Source organism: Delphinus delphis, chromosome 14 (genome assembly GCF_949987515.2).
Source record: "Delphinus delphis chromosome 14, mDelDel1.2, whole genome shotgun sequence".
Taxonomy (NCBI): domain Eukaryota; kingdom Metazoa; phylum Chordata; class Mammalia; order Artiodactyla; family Delphinidae; genus Delphinus; species Delphinus delphis.
In genome coordinates this window covers 32,754,254-32,781,808 of record NC_082696.1, presented here as the reverse complement: position 1 = coordinate 32,781,808, position 27,555 = coordinate 32,754,254, and the positions used below count along the sequence as shown (strand labels likewise).

Sequence of the window (27,555 nt, the reverse complement as noted above, 5' to 3'; positions counted from 1 at the left end):
TTAACTGAACATGTGTTTCATAAAGGCTGGCTGGTCTTCAGATTGTAGATTACAATGGGAGCCAAGTCAGAATGCGCCTTCATAATTCAGTGTCAATAAAACCTACCTATGCTTGTTATAAAGTTTATGATTCAAGCTCCTTAAGCTCTTAGAGGTGTGTTTTAGTGAAGCAAAACTATTCATTGTCTCGTTTAAAAGTTTATTTGCAAAAAAAAAAGTTTATTTGCAGAACATTTCATGTTACCAGTTAGTCATGAAATAGTGTGAGTTTATGGACTGTGTATATTTTTTAATGTATAATTTCAAATTATTACAAAGGGGATCAACATTTTTATTGTGAATAATTTTTTTCAATTATGAGGACCTTTCCGCCAATAGGAAGGGTGGGTTAAGTTACTTGAAGGATTTATTCAATAAAGTTAACAAAAGACTAATTTGAGAGGTTCTTTATCCTCAGAAAGTTATCAGTATTACTAGCTTATGCTCAGTCGTTTCCTAGATGGTTTTCTAATGTTCTTGAAAGGACGTTCAGAGATTCAAGAGCAAGAAATTGGGACTGGTTGCAAATTAAAAGCAATTTCACTAGTAACGACTGGAGATTTTCCAACAGGGAATGACCTTGGATTGTCTGTTTGAAAGAATGAAAATGTCTAACTAATTGGCCATGTCTACCTGAAGCCACTCACATTTTTAAAAGTGGGAGGAAAACTCTTTATAATAACTTCTCAATAGGACATCAGACATCTAATTTCCTAAACGCTTTATGATTTATGTGAATATTTTGCTAATGTGTAATCTCACCCTTTGAGGAAGCGAAGATGCTGAAATAAAATGTGGCACACGGAGCCCCTAGAATTTAGCAGCTTCAAAACAATAGAACAAGTTTGTGGTTGTTGACAAAACCTTGAGAAGACCCTTCTTTCAGGATTGAGTGTTTGCTGGGTAAGCTTAATTTACTGGTACCCCCATCTAAGAATTTGCTCGCTGTTCCAGGATTTCTGAAATCTCAGTGGAGGTAGCTGAACCAGGACGCATCACAGCAATGACTCCTCCAGCTCACTTGATAGAAAGATGTGATTGTCCCCCGGGCTATTCTGGCTTGTCCTGTGAGGTAAGCTGGATCCAACTAACCTTCTCAAGTCCCACTCAACCAGCCAAATGGAAATACTCCCAGGACCACCTTTACCACAGTCAGTTTTACTTTCAGGCATACCCTCAACCTATTTTATCTGATCTTCCACTCACAGTATGAGACGCAGTAAGAAGAGGATGATGTTATTGCTCCCTAGAAGTAGGAATCACAACTCAAGGGGAATATCTAATAAAAATTAAAAGATTTGTAAAAATATGAAACAGTCAGGAGATAAGAATGTTTTCTTAAGGCCCCTTTATTGTATCTGATCTGTTTTCTTGGCACCTTTTCTGAACAGAGACATTTAAACTGCAGTGATTATGAGACAAGATTGTATTGGGATTTGAAAGATTGTTTTTATATAGAACATGACAAAACTTAGGCAGTAAATATCAGACTGTTCCCTTTAACACAGGCTTCTCAGAAGGACATAAATTGTTCCAATAGTGCTGCTGTCACTCAGTCATTATATTTTTAAAACTGCATTTTTTACTTTCTAGTATATTCCTTTGACTATATTCAGAATTGGTAGATTTTCTAGATCTTCATTTTGTGGAACCAATTTAAATTTTACAAATATTAAATCTTAATAGGAAGAGTATGATCTAGGGAGAGGTGGAATTGCTGAAAAAGTCACCTGGATTTGAATCTCTACTTCATCATATACTAAGACTGAGACCTTGTGCAGCTTGTAAACCTGCTTAAGCTTCAGCTGGTAAATCTCCAAGCCCCTGAGTAACTGCCACCACACTCACCCCTTCTCCTGCAGACCCTATAGTCCTCTCCACAGTGAAACAAATAAAAGCTGGGCCTGGGAGGGACCTCCAGGACCTGCTCCAGCCCTGCAGCATGGATTCTTTCCCCTTAGTCAGATTGGTTGGTGGCCACTACATACTAGTTAGATATTTTTAATATCTCCCGTACCCACAGCCCAAGAATCACATGAAGGCTAAATGAACTAGAACTTAAGCGCTTATCACAGTGCCTGGTAGTAGTCATAATAATAATAACCAAAGTCAATATGGTTAATAATATTATTAATGGAATAAGTAGTTATAGATCTAACTATTGATTTATTTATAAATACAGTTGACCCTTGAGCAACATGAATTTGAACTGCCTGGGTCCACTTATATATGAATTTTTTTCAGTAAATATACAATGGACCCTCCACGGGTTTCCAGTCCACAGATCCAACCAACTGCAGATCAAAAATTCCATCCATGGTTGGTTGAATCCACTAATGCCATACCAGCGGATATGAGAGCACCAACTCTGGGGCTTAAGCATTGACAGAGACTCATGGAACTAATCTCCTGGCCAATAACGAGGGAGGACTGTAATTTTGTATATCTTTTGTAAATAGGATTTGAGAAGTTTTATTAAGTGTGGCTCACAAGGCAGGTGAAGTACACTAAAAAACAATGAATATAAATCTCTTGAGAGGTGGCATGGCACAATGAAAAGAAAAAAGGAGTTTGGTCTCGGTGAATCCTCCCTAGCTTCTCCACTTGAACAGGACATTTGCTCTTAGTTGCTGAACTTTGGGGTTTTCATACCCATAGAATCATCATGAGGATTAATTTAAATGAAATCATACATATGAAAGCTCCTTTGCAAATTGAAATGTCATTCAACTTAGTTGCCATTGTATGAATTCCACACAGGTCAGAAAACAAATTTCCTAAGAATAACTGCAAATATCTGTGAAATATCCTTGGAATAATTTTATAGTTTTGTGACTGCTCTGAACAGCAATATTTATTTGAATGTGTATATTTTGATCTAATAAATGACCAAATAATCCATCTCATTATTAAATCATAACTCGTTCATACACATGTATCCATTTGTACATATACCAGTAAGTATATATATTGCACCTATATGCACAACCCAATATGTGTGAAATATATATATGCACACACATTGTAGATGTGAAAAACGGGGCAGTGACAGAGGCACATACAAAATATGCTACCTTTCCAATGAGCATGAAAAAGATGAAAGATAGAATTTGAGATTTTTCTAGACAAGAGGTGGAATTTTTTTTATCCCAGGGAGTGTTTGGCTGTACTGCTGTCTCACTGTGTAACCTTGGTCAATACCTTAATTGCTGTAGGCCTTAGTTATTATATAGTTATCCAATCTATAAAATTACAGGTTGGGTTTTGAAGTTCTAACATTCTCTAATTCTGCAATGTTATTTTGTTATACACGATATTAAGTAGTCAAAATTGACCTTATATATCTTGAAGAGCAAGTTACTACAGCTATATTTTTCTGCATTTATTTAAAGAGTACTCTTCACTTATGAACCAAAATATTAGCAGAGAGTCAGATTATTTTAATGCAATCTACCTTCCATTCCAGATTTGAAATGTTAAAATTCATCTTATTATGACCACCAGGCTTTTTAAATAGTATATTCTAAAACACACTTTCCCATTAATTTTAGTAATTTTCCATCATTATATGAAAATATAAATTAGCCAATACAAATACAAATAAAGCCAATGAAATATGAAGAAAATCAAGAAAAACTAGAAACACATACAAACTATTATCTGCATTGGTGGCTTCACCTATGTCCTGTGAATTTCACTTAAGCTCCTGTTAACAGACAATAATTACAGTAATATCTTAGAGGAGAGATTAGGGGATAAAGACCTATCTCTTATAATAAGCTACCTGAGGTTTTCTCCACAACCCATTGCCTCTAATCCATTATACATCTTATTTATAATTCATCTTGAATCTAAAGTGTAATTACTCAGGCATAAAATCTAATCATCAAAGCAAGAACTAAGGACAGTTTTGAAATAATACATCCCATTCTAGTAACATATGCTTTGGGTCATGAATACGCAAAGCAGTACCTTTACAATATTTTCACCAAATGTAAGGTATTCTAGAGACATTTGCATTTACAAGCTACTCATTTCATGTTTTTATCCAGAAATGTGGTTGCAAAGAAACAAAATTAAATGTTGGTTACCATTGTAAATATAGCCAGTTGTGAAGACACTTAGCCTTGCCTATTACCTGTAGGGTTATAACACTGTAGCCCTGTTCATTAAAAATTTCAGTTCTAGAAGTGCTTACTTATTATAATTTATGATTTAAAGTAGAGACTAGGTTACCTTTAGAAGTCAAATAACACAATTTCCTCACCACATTTGTTGGTGTGGGAGCCGTTGAGTTTACCATACTTTACCTAAGCTACTCGTCACTGTTGTCTCGGTTAACATTGTTGCCTAAACTGACCTAAACTCAGGTTAGGTTGTAGGTAGAAATGGAAACTATTCAATGCTGAATATGTGGTTCTCTGCAATAAGATCGTGGAAGTCAGAAATTCACAGGTGATCTCCTAATGATATTTTGCTCATTTCATCTTGTTTCCCCTCTCCATCATGTTTTATTAGGGCTTCTGGCTCACAGTTGAATGGCTAGTGTGTACTGGATCACCACTCACAAGCTGTCAATTGGCTATCAACAATAATTTTTTAAATCCTCAAACAGTACCTCTTATCAACTCATAAAACTCAAAAGACAAAATAGCGAGACTAGACATTTTTTCTTACACATGCACATTTCTAGGGATGCTCTTTACCACTTCAGTTGCACATGGAAGACCCAAAGACTCTTTTCATATACATTAAAATATTAAAGAACATGGTATGGGTAAGTGGCATACATTGTAATTTTGTTTCCCAATGCAGTGTAGAACAATCACTGTTGCCTTTGTTTTCAGTGTATTCTCGATGACTATATCGAAAAAGTTATCTGGAATAGAGGCACCCATATTGATTTATTGTATTTCAAGCACTACACACACATCATCTCATTTAATCCTCACAACCCTATTAAAAAAACACACAAAACTGACCATTTATTGAGTGCTTACTGTATGCTGCACAATGTCAAGTGCATTCCCTAATACACTTACACCAACATCATTAAACACATTATAATTCCCATTTTATGGGTGAGGAAATGGAAGCTCAGGCAGGTTAGGAAACCTGCCCTTTATCACACAGTTGGAAAACAGCAATCTGAACCTACCTAAGTCTGTTTCAAAAAACCTAGCTACATTAATACTCAACTAGTAAGTTATACAACATCCTTACATTCCACGTGAGGAAGCTGCAGCCCACAGTATTTAAAACGTGCATAAGTCATATGTAGTAAGTGGTGAAACAGGAATTAAACCTAGGATTGTCTGATTGCAAAACCCATGTAAAGATACAAGACAGTGTTTTTACTGGCAACAGCACAAGTATCTATTATTTTTTTAATGGTTAAACTCTGCGTTATGTAACCCGGCACCTGGAGTGTGTTGCCTCTTTACTCTCTTTGTCTCCCATTCCCTTCTTTCCTCCCTCCCACATTTTTGTGCAATTTGATTCAAACATTATGATGGGGTACCATATTATGAAAACAAATTAAAGATGGAAGGAGAGCAGAAGAAAATTGAGCTCTGAATAATTTCAGCACAAGGCAAGAAGAGAACTTTGGAAAAGTTTGAGTTAGGAAAAAAAAAATGGATAAGATTAGGACAGTGTTTATGTACTTGCTTTTCTGTAATTCTTTATTTTGTTCCAGAAAGAATTTTAGATGGGACTTTAAAAAGTAGCTATTATCTTTCCTCTTTTTTGCCCAACTCAAATATAATCATTCTCATGAATTTTGCCCCAGTTGACTGACAAGAAAAACGTCTGATTTTGAAAAATAGCCTCAAATATTTAAAAAATGGAAAAAATAAATACAGGGTCCATGAAAGGAGGAGATTAAAGAGAAATAAATATGTCTCATTCCTTTACAGTGTGTTTGAAGTTTCTAATTCTTGTGTTGCAAAATAGTCTTTCTTTTTTTTTTTCTAACTCAGAAGTTTATAAGGACACAAAATTTATCTAGAGTGTTAGAACTGTAAAAACTTCAGAAATCAACTGAGTTAATACCTCTGCTCATTTGTGGGATGAGGAAACCACATCTCAACGACACCAAACGACTTGCGTGTATCCCTCAGGAAAAACTAACTAGTAAAATCAAGGCTTCCTTATTCATTGATGTTATAGTACCAGAGTCTGTACGCCCTTCAAAGACACACATTCCCAGCAGGGATGAGGAGTGTGCCAGTGACTCTCAATCCTGGCTGCTTATTAGACCCTCCTGGGAGTTTTACAACACACCCTGGCCCTAGTCTCCACCAATTATATAGACTCTCTGGGGGCAGAGCCAGGTATCCGTATTTAAAGCTCCTCAGACGAGTCTATGTGCAGCCAGGGTTGAGAATCACATAGACAGGCCTAAAAGCTTCCACACAGAGCTTGACTTGGAGCCCAGACTTTTACCCGCACTGGAGTGCTTTTCTACTTTGTCCTACTCTTTCCAGAGAAGAGCCATAGTAATAAGAGAAACTGGGTGTAAACTTTACCTGCGGTGCTCACCTTCAGATTTCAGTCCATAACATTGAATTTCTTATGATTCCTCAATGAAAAGTACCATTTCTTAATGTTATTCTTCTTCTAAGACTTTTTTTAAACTTCTGTTTGATATAAAAAGTAGAGCTAGGAACTCTCAATTTGTGTGATTTTTAAAGACACACACACACACACACACACACACACACACACACACACACACACACACACACACCAAGCAAATATACCAGTAAAATAACAATAATTATATAGGTATCCAGCGATGAAATCTATATAAAGAAAATCCAGTTTTATTCTACAGTCAGCACACACCAGGACTGGAACAACCCATACTAGGTAAAATTTTTAAACACACCTTGGATTGTTTCTTCAGTTATGCTTAAATGAATTCCTCAGCCATAATTTCCAGGCCTTATTTGGTAACAAAGGCAAAAATGAACCTTTATTTTCAAGAATATGAATAAACTTATTAAAATATCTTAGGTCCACTATAAGACAAATAGGACTCAAAATATTTTGAATACTATTCCCAGTTTTATCAGCTTGCTCAAATCCAGGATATTATTAAATCTCATTAGAATTTCTTATAGGCTGAGATAAAAGCAGAGAGACTCTTAAATGCTTAACTGAAGTACTCTCACATTATCCAAATCAAACAAACACGGAGAGTGCAGACTGTTGATCGTTTTTCTTCTAAGGAGCCTCTACGTACTCCACTCTGGATGACCTAGTCCAGAACCAAAAGGATGCAAAGGCAGTAAGAAGTTCTTAATTCACTTTTTTCCCCTGCTTATTCAGCAATCACTTTTCTCATCAATGGGAGCAAAATATCCTGTGAAAAAATTTTTACATAGCTAATATCCCTTTATAATCTGCAGTGGAATCTGGAAAACTAACTCCTATCTCTTACTCATAAATCAAACAATGGCTAATAAATGCAGCAGCTTTGCACACTGAGAGATCTGAGCCCAAAACACAAGACTGTTCTCATTCCCTCTTCAGAGCTCTGGGCTTTCTTTCAAAGAGCCAGAGATGTTTCTTGATACATTTACATAATAAACCCAAATGAAGATGGAAGTCTTGATTTTGCATATGTCAGCTTTGCTAGCGGTTTCCTGTTTGCTCTCAGATTTTTATTGCAAAATGAAAAAACTAGATCAAGGAAAGATACATTTTATTGGTGGCCTAATATTCCCAAGACATGTAGAGCTTTTATTATTTTGAATTTCTTACTTTTATAGTCTTCTAATTATACCGATATAAATAACATGACCGTGACACTTTTTTATTTATTTAATGTTTTTCTGAGTCTCATTGGACATTTCCTAGTTGCCCATCAAGCACAGTGGAAGCAGATTTTAGGTTGTCAAGGACACTGGAATTCTCTCTTTAGTCCATATGACAATTTTATTTAAAAACAAACTTTTGTTTCAAGAAAAAGAAGACTATTTGAAGTTTGTCCAGGCTGAGTGGTATTTGCAAATGACAGCTTTCCTTTGCTAAAGTCTGATGACACAGACACTGCTTGTATACTCTATGGACCAGGCAGAATACACATTAGGAATCAAAAGTGACATTCATTGCTTCTAAGTGGTGTTGCCTTTACTGCTGATGAGGGGAAAGAAATCCTTCTTTTTAACTACTGAAGAACCCAAGTGTTACTAAAGAAAGATTTCCAAGTTGGCTGTCCTAATTGGCTTCGTTTTCTTTCAGGCATGCATGCCAGGATTTTATCGACTGCGTTCTGAGCCAGGTGGCCGTACCCCTGGACCAGCCCTGGGCACCTGTGTTCCATGTCAGTGTCATGGACACAGCAGCCTGTGTGACCCTGAAACCTCCATATGCCAGGTATTCATCTGAGCCTTTCTTGAACAAAGCCCGTGTGCTCATTTCTCTTTACACATATTCATATACTGAGTGCAGAGGTCAGCTAACCTGCAGGGGACTTAACGTGTGTGTGTGTGTGTGTGTGTGTGAAACAAAACGTGGGAAAAAAATACATTTACCATATTATGCATTTTTTAAAGTAATTAAAAAGTTACAACTGGAAAAACCACTGCTCATGTCAAGAAATAGTATATTATTATCAACAGCATCGTAGACAAATACCAGACAACACAACGATTTATTTAAAAATCACATGAGGGTTTTTTTCTGATTTTAAATAAAAATAAGCTCTTCGTAAGACATTTGGAAATCATAGAAAAGTGTTAAGGAAAAAAATAAAAGTCACCCGAAATTGAACATAAACATTTAATATTTTATGTGTTTCCCACCAATTTTATGTATGTGTTTATAAAGAAGATTTATATGACACCATAGGTGTAGTTTTATGTTCTGCATTTTAAAAAATGTACATATCATGAGCATATTATGTTGTTAAATAGTCTCTAAAATCTTTACTATCTTTGATTTGATATCCCATAATTTAATCATTTCTTTAAAACAGTTTACTGCTCTTATTTTTTTGTTGTCGTTATTACATTCCTGCTAACACCCTACTCTGTCACCCCTGGAACAATCAGGACTGTGGAGAAATTCAGGTTTCCTGTGTCACCACTTAGGGTCCCCAGACTCTAGTCCCCAGGCATCTCTGGGTGTCTCCTCTGCTGAACTCATTTCCCACCTCTCCTCGTCTCCTGAAGCTCTTTCATGGAGCTTTGTGGAACTCATGACCAGACATCAGCAAAATCCCCTACGTAATCTCCCTCTTCTTTTGAGGTCCTCTTTATTTGCTCAAACTGAAACCTGGTTTCCCAACACACTACTCCCCTGGCAGCGGTCTCAAGTGGAAGCCGCTGTTTTTTCTCACACTCTTCATTTCCCTGAGCCTGAGGGCGGGGCTGTGGCCCTGCTCCTCGCTGCCACTTTCAGGTCATCCTTGTTTTCTCTTCTGTAACAACACCTAGCTTTGAATCTCAGGTCTCCATCCATTTGCCCACTACACCTGCTTGTTGAAGCCATTTACTAACCCTCAGGTCACCCACCTCATTCCTTGAAGATTTTTCCTTTGTATCATTGCCGTTCACTGTAGCACCACTCCTATCATAATTCCTGGTGATTTTGATGCCCATAAAATGGACTCTTCCCATGTCTTGTCCTCACTCCATGAGCCTGTCTGAGAACTTGTCATTACCAGGAACTGAGTGCCTCTATAGTCTCAATGTCAACTATCCTCTCTTTGACCACCGTTTCTTTTCTTTCCAGTTCACTTCTTCTTAGTACTTCAATGTCAACATTTTGTCTCATCATCGACGCTCACATTTTTATCATTCCTTATGTTTCTCATGCCCTCACTTTCTTAACCAGCTTAATATTCACGACCCTTTTTTTTTTTTCTGGCTGCGTTGGATCTTCGTTGCTGTGCACAGACTTTCTCTAGTTGCGGCAAGTGCAGGCTTCTCGTTGCGGTGGCTTCTCTCGTTGCGGAGCACGGGCTGTAGGTGCGCGGGCTTCAGTAGATGCAGCACACAGGTTCAGTAGTTGCAGCTTGTGGGCTCTAGAGCACAGGCTCAGTAGTTATGGTGCATGGGCTTAGTTGCTCTGCGGCATGCGGGATCTTCCTGGACCAGGAATCGAACCCGTGTCCCCTGCATTGGCAGACGGATTCTTAAGCACTGCACTACCAGGGAAGTCCCATGACTCTTCTTTAATATCACTGCTTTGTAATGTTCATTTCTCTTATTACCACTCCTTTACTTATGTTTACTCAGTGAATTCCAACTCCGGTTAAATCCTACTCCTCCAATACCTATGCCTTCTAATCTGAAAGTGGCTCTGGAAAATAGTCGACTATGCTGACGAGTCTCACCGTATGTTCACTATCACTCACTTCAAAGGGAACCTTTATTCTGCTCTTCCATCATGCCACGTTTCTCCAGTCCAGTGCCTCTCTCACATTCCTGCGTGATAATTTCCTACCTTCTCATCCCTCTTCAAATCCCAAACCCTTCCCAGACCCATTTCCATCCTTACTTTCAGTTGATGGCCTTGTTTCTTATTTCACTGAGAAATTAAAAACAATCAGAAGAGAACTAACCCAAGCTCCCACTAACACATGCACCTACCTTTCTGCATCTGTGTGCAGTGACTCTGGTTTTTCCACCAATTTGGATGAACTGTTCTTGTTTGTAGAAAAGACCAACTCTGCCACCTATGCTCTAGATCCCAGCCCTCCCTCCCACTCAAGGACATCACTCTGGCCATGCCTATTCTCCCCTCCCTTCTGAATCACTTTTTGGTACTTCTTCTATCTTAAAAAACATAAATAAACAAACAAATAAATAAATCTCTCTTGACTCCACTTCCCCTCTTGATTTTCACCACTTCATTCCTCTCCTTTCACATAGAGAAGAGTTTATACTCTTGTCTACAATTTCTCTCCTCCCATTCTCCCTTGAACTACTAAAATCAGGCTTTTCCTCCACCACGTTATACCAACTACTAGTGTTCCGCTCTTCACTGTGCTTGATTCATCAGCAGCATTTGCTCCTCTGAAGCAGCCATTCCTCTCGAGGCTTTGGTTCAGTTTGCTTTTCTGGACATGACAGTCTAGGGTTTTTCAGGCTAGATGGCTGCTCCTTCTCAGTCCTCTTTGCTGTTTTCTCCTCATTACCTGAAATCAATATACTGGTATTCCTAGGATTCAATCCTTGGAGCAATTTGCTTGTCTGACTACACTCATTCTCATGGTGATCTCACCCAGGCAATGACTTTCAATATCTATACTGAGATCTCACAATATTTACCATTATTTCTATGATGAAATTTTAGATCCAACTCTTTAGTCTTTCCAGAATTTATTATAATGTGGGGAGATAATTTTCCTTCAATATGTTACTTTAAAGAAACGTTTATTTTTTAATATTTCCTTTTCTCCTTGACACATCATGGTATCTGAATATATACACATTTCTTTTGTTCATTTTAAGATATATTTAAAGAATCATCTATTCTTTTCTGCTTACCTTTTATTTCCTATTATAATGTTCTGATTACCTTCATTTTATAGTACACTATAAATTCTGGTAAAGCAAGACCCTTTACTACTCTCCTTTTCCTAATTTTCTTAACTTGATGTACTTATATATTCTTCCAAATGACATTTTGATTCACTATTTTAATCTCTTCCCCAAAAAATATTACTGGAATTTTTATTGAAAATGCATTAAAGCTGTTTGTAAAGAATTGCTATCTTTACACTATTCAGCTATCCTCCCTAAACCCAGGAATGATACTCTTCTCTATTCAAACATTTTATGTCTCACAGTTTTTAATATTATCCGTATGGGCTATGCATTTGTTAATGTTAAAATTATTGCCATTTATCTTACATTTTCTTTTTAATGGTGAGCATTACATTTTTTTGTTTCAGTGTATTTATTAACTGGTCATTACTGGTAAATATTGACAAAATATATTTTTTACATGTGTTTGATACCAGCCACTTTTTTTCTACTTCTAGAAGTTTCTTGCTTGATTCTTACAGTTATTTTTATATTTACAACAATAATATTTGCAATAGCTATAATTGTGTCTTCCTTGCCAGAGCTATATCTAGTATAATAATTTCATTTTTTGCATTGATTAAGTCTCCCAAAAAATGTTAAATAGGAGGGTAGTCAGCTTCCTATCTTATTGCTGATTTTAATACAAAAGCCTCAGGTCTTTCACCGCGAACTATGTTGCTGGTGATTAGTTTAAGGTAAATATTTTTTATCATGTTAAGAAAACTTCTTTTTATTCCTGACTTCTTAAAGATACCTTCTTTCAATCAAGGCAGAGTATGGAAATTTATCATATGCTTATTTGTGAGGACTGGAGTGGAGGTGAAGGTCTTACCCATCCTTGAATTCTTGAAATAATCATGATTTGGTTTAAGTGTAGCATTTTTTTCACCAATCTACTGGCTTGTAAAATTCAATAGATAATTTCAGGAATGTGGTTAACTTATGCATTCTTAAGTGGGAATTAAATGCCTTTTTCTTTCTTATGCAATCGTCGCTGGAATTTTTAATAGTAATGTCACTCCATATGAATAATTTAGAAGCATTCACAAAATATACAGTTTACTTTCATTTTTATTTAGGATAAAAATTTGCTGTCATTATATTGTCCTGTTTTGACCAATAGGCTATTATATCTATTTTTGTGCCTTAAGGATCCTTATTAGAGGTCTATTTTCTGAGATATCCCTAGATGAAGTAAAAAATAAATACATAGGTGCATCACACATGCACAGCTAGTATAAATTGCCGTGCTCTGAATTTTTATATTTTCCTTCAGGGAACTTATAACTTCTGAATTTGGACAACTTTGTTTATCTTTGAAACAGCCCCATGAGGCAAACAGAAAATAGCTATTATTACTCCGATGCTATAACTGAGGCAACTGAAGCATACTGATTTCTTTACTATTTGTACTGTGTTTCCCAGTTTAATATCATATCCACTACACAGCGCAATGCCCTCTATGTTGGTATAGTGGTTATAAGCATGACTCTGATCAGACTGCCTTGATTCAAATCCTGGCTTCATCCCTTTTGGGCTGTGTGGGCCTAGTCAATTTATTTAGCCTCAGTGGTGTCTTAATTTCCTCATTTATAAAATGAAGATAAGAATAGTACCTACTCAGAGTTTTTCTATGGATTCAGTGAAATACTAGATAAAAGGCTTAGAACATTAATTAGCTTGTGATAAGCTCTATAGTGGAAGTGATAGCTATGATGATTGGTGATGATAAAGATGATCATTACCATACATGTTAGCCACTATTTATAGTCTAAGAACCAATCAGATGATAAATAATCAAAAATTAATGTAAAAACCACCGTTATATCCAGCGCTATGCTAGATTTTCTCACTTTTTCTTCTTTTTTCTTTATTCCTTTCTTCAAAAATAAGGGGTAGAGAAGAAACGAAACTATAGAAAACTTCACAGGCTAGGCATTTCAACTGTTAAATAAAACCCACATCATTTTGTAACTATTCTCTTCATAATTCCTCATGACACTTACAAGAGAGCTGTTGCTTCTTTGTAGGTGCTAATAAATCCTACACGTAGGCATGTGATTACCAATAGCTCAGTGACCATTACCCCTTAAGGAAAATTTTCTTCAAAATGGAGGAGTAAAACCTACATGATATTGAACCCCAAGCCAGAAGGGGGAGAAGAGGTAGGTGAACTAATACTAATCAGTACACACATACACACACATACACAATCACATAGATAGATAGATAGATAGAGTTTTCAGAGTTTATATAACACACACATCTATGCCTATATTTATTTATAAACATATATATTCTCATTTAATTATCACTATAGCTCTATAGTCAATATTATTTCTCCTATATTTTACGTGAGAAAATTGAAGTCCCAGCTAGTGCAAATAACTTCTCAAGACCAAATACTTTGTGGAAATATTATTTTCACTCTATCACAATTCTTATTTTAAAATGAAAAGGATAAAATAAATCTCTATCATTGATCTGCCCTGTTGTCTGTAACATTGTCAGTATCTGTGGTTAATCAATTAGCTATATCCTCAGTAAATAATCTCATAGCTATAATCTACTGTATATGAGGTGTTTTATAAACCTTATCTTATTTAATCTATCTGACCTCTTACCAAGATAGGAATTATTAGCATTTCATTATAACTCTGAAAATTAATCCTAAAAAAATTTAACTTACAGTGCCTTGGCTAAAAAGCATTAGACTCGGGTTTCAAATCCACTGCAAAATGGTACCTGGAGATTGTGAGAGAGAGTAATCACACTTTTAGCTGATTAAATGAGTTTGATTTGAAGGTCCAGGTGAATTATACCCTAGAATACTGATGGAATCTGCAGTGTGATTAAGAGCCATATATGAAAAATATTTGCAAAATCATGAAAATATGAAATTTGTCACAGGATGGAAAGCAGTGAAATGTCATTCCAAGTTTTTGTTTTTTGTGTTTTTTTTTTTTTTGCGGTACGCGGGCCTCCCACTGTTGTGGCCTCTCCAGTTGCGGAGCACAGGCTCCGGACACACAGGCTCAGCAGCCATGGCTCACGGGCCCAGCCGCTCCGCGGCATGTGGGATCTTCCCGGACCGGGGCGCGAACCCGTGTCCCCTGCAGCGGCAGGCGGACTCTCAATCACTGCGCCACCAGGGAAGCCCCACTCCAGGTTTTATAAAGGAAAGTATTGTAGAATATGAGAAACAGATTGATTTCGATCTCCAGTGAAACATAAACAGTGCTTATTAGGAATCAGAATAGGTTCCCTCAAAACAAAACATATCAAACTAATTGCTAGAGTTACTATGTATATAATATCTGAGACTCTAGGTCCCTGAATCTCAGTATAGTTTCAAATTCATCAGACAGTGTGATAAATCATATGTCAAATTTAGTAAAAATGGTAACAGCTACCACGTGTCCAACCTTATATATGTACCAGAACCAGGGCTTGCCACTGTAGATAGATCTTTTCTCATTTATTCTTACAGTAAATTTATGAGACAGACAGGATTATTCCTTCTAATACAGTTGATGAACTGATGCTGAGAGAAATTGTATAATTTGCTTAAGTCATAAGCCTATAAGGGTTAGATCTATGGTTCAAACTCTGGTTTGTTTAAATAGGCATTTGATAGAATGTTTCATTATATCCTCACAAACATGGTTGAAAATATGGGTCAAGTGGTAATCAGTTAACAGAAGTTAGAAGTTGCTGAACAGCCTGACCTCGAATAAGCTCTAGAGATGTCTCCAATAATGAGGCATAGGATTTGTGCTTGACCCTGTCATGTTCAAAATCTGTATCAGTGATTTGGATGAGATCTATCAAATATTCAGATGATGTAAAGCTAGAAGTTATACCTGCTGTGTTGAATGGTGGTCAAGAATCAAAAAGAGCCTAGCAGGTGGAACTATGAGCTACAATTAACGAGATGAAATTAATAGAATAGGTTTTGAACTTAGGTAGGTTCACTTGTTTATTCATCCTTGAGGCATTTGTTAATAAGTATTTCCAAAGTTCAGGCACTGTGGTGGGTGCTGGGAGAATAATGATGAGGAATGTGTGAACATTGCCCTCTAGGAGTTTATATTCTAGTGTTTAAGTGAAAGAACGAAGGAAATGACACATAGTAGCAATTTCTGTGAAATAGGAGTTCTTACTTGACTACAGATTCATTTGTACAAGATCAAGGAAGGAAGTACATTAAATATATTTGCAAAATTTATAATCTCTATTTTAAGAGAAATTCTGAGTAACCAGGGTTGTTAGCTGTTTAGCTTGGGGAAAAAAAAGATATTTAGATTGAAAAAAGATTTAGGAAATAATAGTGTTCTTTAGATATTTGAGGACTTTCCCCAGGAAATGGGAATTAGACTTAATTTGCATAGCTTCAGAAGGCTGAATTTGGATCACTGACTAAAAATTAGAGTGAAACAAGTTTTCATTCAGCATAAGGAAAAACTTTATAGCTTGTAGTTATACAAGATGAAAAGGGCTGCCTTATAAGAATCCATGCATTTAATAATATGTCAAGGAATGTGTAGAGGCATCCCTATAAGGAAAGAAGGTTAAGTAACTTCTCATCTTAGTTTTAAGATTCCAAATATAAACATGATATTCATTTGATCTAGTGGAAAAGTATATACCACCAGTTTTCCCATGTACAAAAAACAGAAACAAATGCCATATATTCTAATCTACTATTGAAAAGATAGTAGCACATATTAATCTTGAGATAATTAAACTTCTCATTAGGCATCTAAAATATAAAAATTGTTCCTAAAGATTAATATCTATACAAGAGAAATATTATGTCCACTATTTCAGAGCAGACAGGAAAGTCATACGAAAGGTCGATGTCAAAAAGTTTCAAAAATAGCATCATGATTTATGTGCTGTGTTTGTGGACCTAACAGGGACATTTGATTCCGTTAACCAAGTTTAGTATGTCAGCAGCCCTGTGAAAGATTGACTGTCCAAAGAAAGTTAAAATATTTGCTTTCTCTGTGAAGAAATTATACAGAGTTGTAGATATAAAAGAGGCAAACCATGTTTTTCAACCTCTGTATTTTTAGTAATGATTAGCATTATTGTTTTGATTCAGTTGTCAATGTTATAGGAGGTTACACAAAATAACTCATGCAGTTAGTTTTTTTCCAAAGGCAAAAGCTGACAGTTATTGTTCTAGATTCCATGCATTTTGGGGCACATGTTCATTTCTGTAACTATAAAGTATGTTCTTAAAACACTCCCCAGTTGACACTTATTCATCATTAGGCACCTTGCTGAATGATTTGAGACTGCAATTCATAGATAATTATTTTATCTTGGAACCATTATCGCTCACCATGCTACTGTTAAATATGGAATGGCTATTTTATTGCTAAAATACAGTGGTTCCTTTGGATGATTGAATAAGAGAGGATTATGGTACTTAAATCAATATCCAAATACGACAAATCCTCTTTCCCTGCTAACCACCTTTCTGCAAAGTCATCAGACTTGAAGCTTGGCCTTTTTCATCTTAAGAAGCCTGACCAGTTTCCTCTATAATACCTAGAACATGCATTCATTTATGCAGTCATTCAAAATAGTCATTGAATGTCAACATATTTCAGTCACTGTGTTGAGCTAGATGGAGCATTTAGCCCAGACTTGGGGCATCAGGGAATGTTTATTAGAGAAAGCAACAGTGAAAATGAGAGCTGAATGAATAGGTGTTAGCCAGGCAAGAGGAGGAAAAGCACTCCAGAACAAGGGATTTGCATATGAAAAGTCCTAGAGGTAAGAGAGAGCACTGCATAATTTGAGAATTTCGGATGGCTGCATATGGGTTTAGCGTAGAGTGCAAAGTTTGCAGTGGCTAGACAGAAGGCTGGAGGGGTAAACAGAAGCCAGATTATAAAGGTCTTGCCATGCCAGAGAGATGATAGTGACCTCAAATGAAATGGGAAATGCAGGAGTATTAGCAGGTTTTAAAAGAGATGAGCTTGATTTTTGACATCTCAAATTCAAATGCTTTTGCATTATGCAATAAGACCTAGCTAAGAAGCAATTAGAAACGTAAGTCTGGAACTCATTAGAGATAGATATCTAGGCAGAATATATATAAAATTTAGAGTTTGGGGTACATAGAAGATAGCTGAAGTTCTAGTAACGGTTAAAATCACCAAGGTAGAAAATGTAGGAAAGAAAAGAGATAAGAGCCAAAATTAGCATCAAGGACCCCAATCTTACTCAACAGAAAAGGGAAGAAGAATCCATGAAGGAGGGTTAGAAAGAGTAGCCATAGAGGTAGGAAAACAATCTACATACTGTACTATTAAAGAACCCATAGGAAGAGAAAATTTCAAATAAAGAGTGGCCAGAAATATCAGCTGCTGCAGATAATTCATATATCATGAGGACTGATTATTGTCAGTAAATTTTGATTTAGCAACAAAGATCTTATGCATGAGTCTGGACTTATCCTTCAATAGTGAAATCAGGAGCCTGTTTGGGGGAGGGGAATAGATAAGTTAGGAGTCTGGAATTAACATGTACACACTACTATATATAAAATTGATAAACAACAAGGACCTACTATATAGCACAGGGAACCATACTCAATATCTTATAATAACCAATAATGGAAAAGAATATATATATACATATATAAATATATATACATATACATATATATATATAGAGAGAGAGAGAGAGAGAGAGAGCCTGTTTAAAGAATGAATAGGTGAAAGGGAGATGAGGAAGTAGAGACCAGCAATGTAAACAATGCTTTTAGGAAGCCTATCGAACATAGGATGGAAGTTGTCCAGAAACCCCAGAGATTTTTTTAAGATAAGAAAAGCTTGACCAGCCTCAACTGTCAATGGAAATAAGCCATCAAAGAAGGAGAAAATGCAGGTGCTGGAGGAAATAGGAGACAGGAGGGCCTTCTTCCTAAACCAGAGTTTAGGAAGAGAGAAGCTTTAGACAGAGAACAACACACCACTTCTTGTGGACAGAACTAAATGTCGAAGGGATGGAAAGTAATGCAGACAAGATGGTGTGCTGTTTGGCAGGAAGCTAAGGGAACACCCAATGAGGGCTGCCTTTTCCCTGAAAATAGAGGGCTAACATCTGCTGAGAGTGAGGTGGGGAATTAGAAGATTTAAGATTTGCATCCTATCATATAGAAAACTGGGTCCATTTAAGAGTGAATTATAAAATCTATCTGTAAGTAACACAATGTGTTTTCAAATATAACAACAAATAATGAAAAAAAAAAACCCACGGTATTCTAAAATTCATTGTGATAATGGCATGGTTTCTCCCCAGAGAGTAACATAAACATAAAAAAAGTCAGAGGAAAAGACTTCAGTTATTGTTTGTGGTGAATGACCACACATACCATACCAAACACTGGCCATTAGATGACACATGAGAAATAAATATGTTCTTCTAGATTAATTGAATAAAGCAAAGAGCACAGCATATGGAAAATTTACTGTAGAGCCCACAGGTGGCCATGTGGTTCCAGCTGAGCTGATCAGGAGATGGGTTCACTAGCATATATATACATGTATTTTGTTACTGACATTTTTGCTTCTTAACCTTTTAAAAAATACTATTTATAAGAAATTACCCTTCTGACCATTCCAAATGCGGTTTTATAAAATCAAGCTAAAATCCAACTCTAAATTCCTTCTATTTCTTCCTTTTTCTCAACTCCTAAAGTCAACTGTCCCATTTCCAGTAAATTCCACATTTCTTATTTGCCATGTTTCTTATTTGCCATTTTTAAAAATTTTTCTAAAAGTGGAAATAAATTCTTATAGGTTAGAATGTTATTTTACCTTTTCCCTCATTTGATTCCTCCTGGTGCCTTTCTCAGTACCTGGCTTGTAGCTCTTCCTAAGTCCTTATTGCGTGAATAATTGCTAAATATATTGTTAAATAAAGTTCCACTTTGTGAGAATTTTAATTTCAAAACTGTTTACACAATATTCTGAAACTGTTCTCATTTTCTTGTGGAAATGTCTTAAAGCATATTACCCAAGTGCCTCTTACTATGCAAACATAAAAAGAAAATATTGACTTGAGATCCCTGGTTTTAGGTTGGGTCCTCCTATCTATAAAGAATGATCAACATTTGGCAAGAATTAGGTGAATAACATTCTTAATGTGGTAACTAGGCTGACTTTTTTTTTTTTTTTTTTTTGCTATTCCTGCCTCTTAAAATATTTATGTTTTCCACCTTGGTTTGGTTTCAAAAAGCCCGCTGATGGGTATGCACCAAGGCCCCAGGATTTTTAGCACTTTTTTTTAAACACCTTGTAGAGAAGAAATGTAAATAGCCAGATGCTACAATAAATTTTAGAGATTTGTGAGTCTATTCCCCAGATTAGAGTAAGAGAAAAACTAATGCAGAGATTGATGTAGGGAAAAGAGAACAGAAACTCTTGTCAGTATAGCTACAACAGCCCAGTATTCGTTTCTCAAATCAAAGAGCTTCTTTAAAAGTATGTATCAATATGTTTAAGAGCTGAGTTCTCTCTCAATGATATGTGTGTGCACATGCGCATGTGTGTTCACAGGAGCACACAAACGCGTAGGTGGGGAGCTCTATGATAAATTACATTCTTTCATTAATTTAAAAACAAACATCCCTCTTCCTTTACAGAATTGTCAACATCACACTGCTGGTGACTTCTGTGAACGATGTGTTCTTGGATATTATGGCATTGTCAAGGGATTGCCAGATGACTGTCAGCAATGTGCTTGCCCTCTGATTTCTTCCAGCAACAAGTAAGATTGTGAAATATTACCATGTTTCCCAATCAGTAACACCATCTGTGTAGCACATGGGCTTTCTATGATTTGGCTATTCTTTTCATGTAGACAAAAGTCTCAATTTAAGATAGAGTTTTTAAACAATATAAAAACATGACAAAAGTGAGCACATAATACTCTATGGTTCATTTTTCTTTTAAAACTCTGTCCCAAGTAAATAATGCTTATTAATTAAAATGTAAATACCAACATTAACTTATATTTATGAAATAAATAATATATGTACAAATGTGCATAATTTTATAAATTTTTAGAAAGGTCTAGTGTTTGCATATAGTTCTGCCATAAATTCAGCTATGAAGGATTGTTTGATGCATATTATATAAATTTTGTAGCTGTTTCCATTCATTTTATGTGTTTATTAATTCATGATTGGTAAAGAATAATCAAGGAAATAATTGAAAAATAATGTTGTTAAAGCAGGGTGACTTATTGTTATACTCCAGAGTAAGTCAATATCTCCCAGAATCACAACCCCCTTTCTGTTAAGATAGTCTGAGCTTGGTACCATGGAAACACAGCCATAAGGGGAAACAAACGCTGGCATATTTTATTTTAGTGCTGTCAGAACATTCTGCACTGTTTATGTATTGATGAAAACCCCTAGGTGTTTTCACTTACCTTTTTGCTAAGGCTATCTATACTTTCTGCTAAGTGATTTATAGACATCAATCTCTACATTGTAGGGCATTTATTTCTCTTAAGAATTTGCTTTTGAAAAGAATGTAGGGCACTTTGTTCAGAATTAGAATCCTGGACACCTTATCTTGAGTGTATAAGAAGCACAAAGCAACTCAGATGAAGAACTGTTTCCACCTATACTCACTAAGTTTCTTTTTCCATCTCTGGCTTTGTTTACATTCTGCAAACATTTTCACGTAATTGTCTCCCTTTCCTCTGTAAGCACCTCTTTTTGGTTGAACAGAGTCACAAGTTTTGCATAGGGTCTCAAATGTAAATTTTTAGGTAAGTGGTGTATTGATGAGGATAAAATACATGATCTTCTTGTTCATCCAAGCACCAAGTGGTAGGTGTATGAAAAATATCATTTTCCTTTCCCTAATCTACCTCTGATGACCAGATTTTGAACAAGAGAATGCTGTTTATTGTTTATTAAAATATAAATGATCTGGATTAGAAAGATTCAATAATTACTTTATAATTTCCTGTTGGGCGGACTATAGCAAAAGCTCCAGGAGATATAGAAAAGAAGCATAACACCTCTTGGAGAGGCTCACAGTAAAATGGGTGTCTTCAGAGAGGTCAACTGAGATATAAAGAGAATTCAAAGGCACAAAGTACCACAGTTGACTGTGGAAACTTAAAGAACATATTTAAAGAAGTAGGAGTATTTATAATAAATTTAAAATGTATTTAAATTATTAAATTTACAGTGGATTGAAGGGTTTTTACTGGTGGAGATAGTAGAAAATGTAAGGAGCAAAAGCTTAGCAGCAGAAAACTCAAATCATGTTTAAGAACTGTTAAGAGTTTGGAGCATGGGTTCAAATAGAATTTCATAATTACAGAAGAAAATGAATGAGAGAATGGAGGCCATAGTGTAGAAATCCATGAATACCAGTCTAAGAAACTGCTATTTAATCTTCTATGTAATGAGGAAACATTACACATTTTTATTAAAAAAAAAGATTAATGTGATGAGAGCCACACTTTAGGAAGACTATTATGATGGAATTGAGTGTAATGAATTGAAACAGGAAAATAAGAAAAGCAAAGAGACTGATTAAAAAGCTATTGCACTAGCTTAGGCAAAAGATAATTAGAACCTGAAAGTAGGTAATAGCAACAAGAATAGAGACAAGGAGATGGATGTGAGAAAATTGTTGAATGCAGCTCTACAGGGTTGATAGCTAATTAGATACGACAGGTTTAGGCAAAGCAGGATTTGAAGCCAGGGATTTGTAGCCAGGTTGACCCCCCAAAATGGTGGGGTCATTAACTGAAATAGAAACCAGGAGAGAGCTGCTATAGAAGAAAGACAATTTATGTTTCACATAAGTTAAATTGATATGAAAGGTCTATCTGAATGGAAATAGCCACAAGAAATCAAAACCTGAAAATTGGAAGGGCAGATGAAGGAAGTGATATGTTAATAAATGAATTATAGATAAGATTCCCCAGGGTCATGTTACTCAAGGGGAGCACATGGAAAGAAGGAAAGACAAGACTATGTACATTAGAGAAGTCAGAAGAGAAAGAAGACCCAGGACAAGAGCTGTGAGGGAGGCAATGGAACCAAGGCCACACTGCCACTGACACAGTGAGAGAAAAGAGCAGCAGAGAATGAGCATTGGATGCTGCTCTCCCAAGGGAGACTAAGTACATACAGTGGCAATTAACTGTGCAGGTCCCTGATGGATTTTGGCAATCAATAGTGGAAGCAGACATTAGGTCACGTGGGTGTGAGTGCACAGCTCTAAGAAATGTGAAGAAGGGAAAGAAACAGTACTACCTCGATTGATTAGCAGGATCAACAAAAACGTGTTTTCATATTTGTTTCACTTTTGTTTTATATGAGTTACGTAATTTAAGTATATTTTTATACAAAGGACACTGTAAGAATCAAGTATGAAATCAAAGTGGCTAGTTCAGTGGCTTTCAAACTTTATTGATTGCAACCACTGTAAGAAAACCTTTTTTTAATCATAAGCTAGAACACAAAAAATGTGTGTGTGGATATATAGCTAGCTAGCTAACTAACTAGCTAGCTAGCTATACATATATAATATATACTGTAACTTCTATTCAATTTTATTTTCTTGTATTATTAGAAGAAACTTTAGCCAAAACCCACTAAAGTGATTTCATGACCCCCTAAGGTCATCACATAAAGTTTGGAACATTCATTAACAAAGTAAAGACCTATGTATGATGAGAAGAGAAGCACTTCTCCCTGAGATAAGAAAAAAAGATTCTGAAACATAGATGGAGGAGGCTGAGATATCCCTCTTCATAGATGGAGGATGGTGAGTAAGTGATTACTAACTCACCCACATATTAGTTCAAGTCTCCAATATCTCTTACCAAAACAAATACAATAAACTTTTAACCATTGTGACAGTACAGCATTGCTCACATACCCTCAAGGGTTTTCCACTGCCTACCAAGGAAAGCTCAGATATTTTAGCAGAGTGTTAGAAACTCTCTGCAATCTGACCCCTCTTTCCAGGCTCAATGCCCTCTCCTCCCTTCTACAATGAGGCCAAGTTTGAGTTTCTCGGAGCTTTTCTTCTCCAAATGTGTTCAGCAGTTTTTGCCAGACAAAGAAAAAGCTGCATGGTTTCACATATGGGTGTAATCTAAAAACGAACAAACTCATGGAAACAGTGTACAACGGTAGTTGCCAGGGAGCAGGGAACGGGAGAAATTGGGAGAGGGTGGTAAAAGGGTGCAAACTTTCAGTTATAAAATGAATAAGGTCTAAGGATCTAATATATAACATAATGACCACAGTTGATAATACGTTATTGTGTAATGGATACTTACTAGGAGAGTAGAACTTGTGAATTCTCACACAAAGAAAGGTACATATATGAAGTGATAGATATGTTAATTATCTAGATGGTGGGAATGCTTTCACACCATACACGTGTATCAAATCATCACGTGTACACTTTAAATATATTACAATTTTTTTTGCCAGTTATACTTTAATAAGGCTGAAAAAACACAAATAGATATATAATGTAATATCAGATAGTGAAAGTGCTACCAGGAAAGAATAGAGCAGCCTCAGTGAATCTGGAGTGAATGGGGTACCCTTTTAGTTAGGGTGCTTGATGAAGATCTTCACAAACAAACAGGTGAGGCTTGTTCAGAGCCTTGAATGAAGTAATGGAGAGAGTCACCTGACTACCTGGAGGAAGAGCAGACCAGCCAGAGGAAAAAATAAGTGCACTGGCCTGGAGACAGGCCACGCTTAGTAGACGGCAAGGATCCAGGGCAGCTGGAGCAGAGCGAATGGGGACAGGGGAAGGGTGACAGGAGTTGGAGTCAGGGAAGCTCCAGTGAGTAACTAAACGTCCTGAAGGCTAAAAATCTGCCAATGGCAAGAGGTGGCTTAGAACAGGATAATGCAATGAATTAATTATGGTGACACCAGCAGCATTTGCAGATAGAATACCTGCGGAATGTGAGAGAAAGGAGACAAAGGTGACTCTGTGGTTTATGGCAGAGCAAATGGAAGCAAAGTAAGCAAAGTATGGCCATTGACAGAGACAGGAAAAACGATAGAATGGTTAGCGGTATTTTTTGGAGGCCAGGAGCTCAGTTTTAGATTTGTTAGGATAGATGCAGTATTTAGAGTCTTTTAATACTGAATGAGATCATTTAGGGGAGAAAGGACAGGACGGGATAGGAGAAACCTAAAGGCTAAACTGTGAAGCATACTAAGAGGTCAAGGACATGATGTAGATCCAGCAAAGGAGACTGAAAAGGAACAATCAGTGAACTGGGATAAGGGGGTGGGATCCCAGAGGCTAATTCATTTCAGTAGACTCCACAGGGGATGACACAGAGCAGCAGACTCTAAATCTCAGAAATTCTGTTGAAGCAACCTTGGAATTAACAGATCTAAGGGAATGTAAAAGATGGCCTACAAGAGGAAAAACAGTTGGATTTCTGAGTGATCCTGCAGACAGTATGAAAATTGAGAGGAGATGAGGGATTTGGGAGCATAAAGAATAAACTCTAACCTCAAGTAAGGTGTAATTCCTACTTCCTCTTTCATAAGTCCTTATATATGATGTAAGGAAAAAGTTTAGTCCACCATAATGTCATAATTCAAAAAAATTTATATCTACTATCCAAGGAGAATTATAACATTCCTGCATAGTAATTGAGACAGATATGTTACTATAAAGGAATATAATTTAATTATGTTGGCTCTGTAGAATTTCCCTTGAATGTCTAAAAATCTGTTTCCAAGTGCCTATATATGTATATGAGTTTGTGTGTGCACGTGTGTGTGCGCGCGCAGATGAACTCAGCATCAAGCTGAGTTAAAAGAGCTAGAAGCTTGCAAGAATGTGTCAATTATGTATTTGTGGGTCTATTTTTGTGAAGGCAAAAAAAATAATTTGTTGAATAATGATGTTGTGAGTAGTTGATCAGTTTGTTCACATATTTTGCAAAGGTTAGAGTTTATTACTCATTCATGTACTATTGATTTAATGCATTAGACAGAAAATTGAAATAGTGTCCTAATGGCACCTGACCAATAGGAGTTGCAGCTCTGGTCTATATACTTTATTGCTTTTTCAGCATCAACTGCTTTTGCAGACCAACAAAAAGGAAAATGGTGTTTGCAGCATTACCATTTTGCAACGAATATATGTGTCTTTTCTTCCTAAATTTCCAGTGTACCATGCATTTTGTCCAGTGGGAATGAAGCACTACTTGTATTTGAGAGAGGTTTGTCACAATACAAAACTACGTTTTAGCATAGTTTAGTTTTCAAGTCTTGTCTAGTATTTCTTTTGCGGTGTAAGGTGATCAAGAATCCTGGAGAAGGGCTGACTGGCCGTGGTCTGTCAGTGTTGTAGTGAAAACAGGGCATGTTATATGAGACCTACTTACTAGAAGAGATTATAAAATTGTCAGAAAAGCTTATTCATTTTCATGCAGAAAGATTTCCATTCTTCTTGCCTCACACTAGATCACATTATTTTGTGTTTAAAGTAAAATGTAGCTTGAAATCTGTATATAAATTAGAAAAGGCACTCTTTTATTTTAAGTGAAACATCTATTCACACGTCATGCATTGAAATGCCAGTGGCAATTTGGGCTTTTTAGAAAAAAAATTATATAGCTTTTATGTCCCCATTTTTTTAACCTGAAAGATATTCAATAATACTTATTCTACTATCTGACAAATATGCAGGAATTCTCATCATGTTTTTCTTCTGATTCATGAAAAATAGTACACTTTCTCTGGGTGTTTAATATTTTCCTGGTTGTCACATAATTATTAAAATTTGAAAGTTTTAACATGGTCGGTGAGATGCATTGTTAATTCATCAAAAAACAACCATCTTTATTTGCTGACTATTATTAGTAGTACTTAGTTGTGATAGCCTACCCTTGAATAGAAACTTATAATTATAAATATGCCATTTCTAACCATCAAAAAATAGTTCCAATCATCTAGTTAATAGATAGAATTGCTTAAATGTATAAAATAAATAAGTCAAAAGGTTTTTTGCAATCTTTCTTTTCTGATTCAGTTTCAGCCCTTCTTGTGTCGCGGAAGGCCTGGATGATTACCGCTGCACAGCTTGCCCTCGAGAATACGAAGGCCAGTACTGCGAACGGTAGGAACAGTCATGATACATTTAGAGCAATGATGCATAGAGATCATATAATAAAAGATCATAGTAGAAAAGTATTCATTATTTTTATGTCATTATTTTCATATTCTCTAGTAGCTTATATGCTTTCAAAAGTATTTTTATATCTTTAGACTTTATCCAAAGAAAGTTGTTTACTTCCATCTGTTTAGACTTTTTCTAAGATTCCAAATTATTTCACAATTATCTAATTTATATTTTAGCATATATATATGTATATACTCCAACATAGATAGAGAGGGAGAGAGAGACAGAGGGAGGGAGCATTTTACAAGAACAAATAAATAATTTCCAAAAGCTTATCTGTAGTTAACAGTAATAAAAAGTTGGCCACACATAATTCTCATTTTAATTCACTGGAAGTTGTTGGCTAGCACTAACTGCATGCACATCACTGTTCTGAGCACTCTGGCACTACATCAGCACGTATACACGTAATTCAGAATATAAATGGTATCAGGAATTCTTAATTAAAACCACGAAACATTAAAGTGTTATTTGGTTCTCCTTTTCAACACGCAAACAATAGTATTTAAATGCCTCCTCTCACCATATTTTTTACAAATTCTGATAATGCATGTATGTAGTTATTAAATTGAATGCTAACATGTAATACAAATGGTAAGTTAAGAAACAGAATTCCAGACTGACTGTCTAGGAAGGTTGTAATTTATATTTTTCTGGATGCATATTTTCTATAAGATCAGTATCTTGGATACTCAAGCTTATCACCACTATTTTTAGTAGGTTTTTATTCTTTCTAAGGT

The 27,555-nt window shown here is 36.0% G+C and overlaps 1 protein-coding gene across 1 annotated transcript in view; it reads left to right on the top strand.

The window, feature by feature from the left end:
* Nucleotides 1-27,555, top strand: part of LAMA2 (laminin subunit alpha 2) — a 603,358-nt gene that overhangs the window by 418,201 nt on the left and 157,602 nt on the right. Inside the window, exons 28-31 of the mRNA XM_060029982.1 lie at nucleotides 994-1,111; nucleotides 8,290-8,424; nucleotides 20,251-20,375; nucleotides 26,666-26,752. Coding sequence (XP_059885965.1) covers nucleotides 994-1,111; nucleotides 8,290-8,424; nucleotides 20,251-20,375; nucleotides 26,666-26,752 — 465 coding nt within the window. The remainder of the gene's footprint in view (nucleotides 1-993; nucleotides 1,112-8,289; nucleotides 8,425-20,250; nucleotides 20,376-26,665; nucleotides 26,753-27,555) is intronic.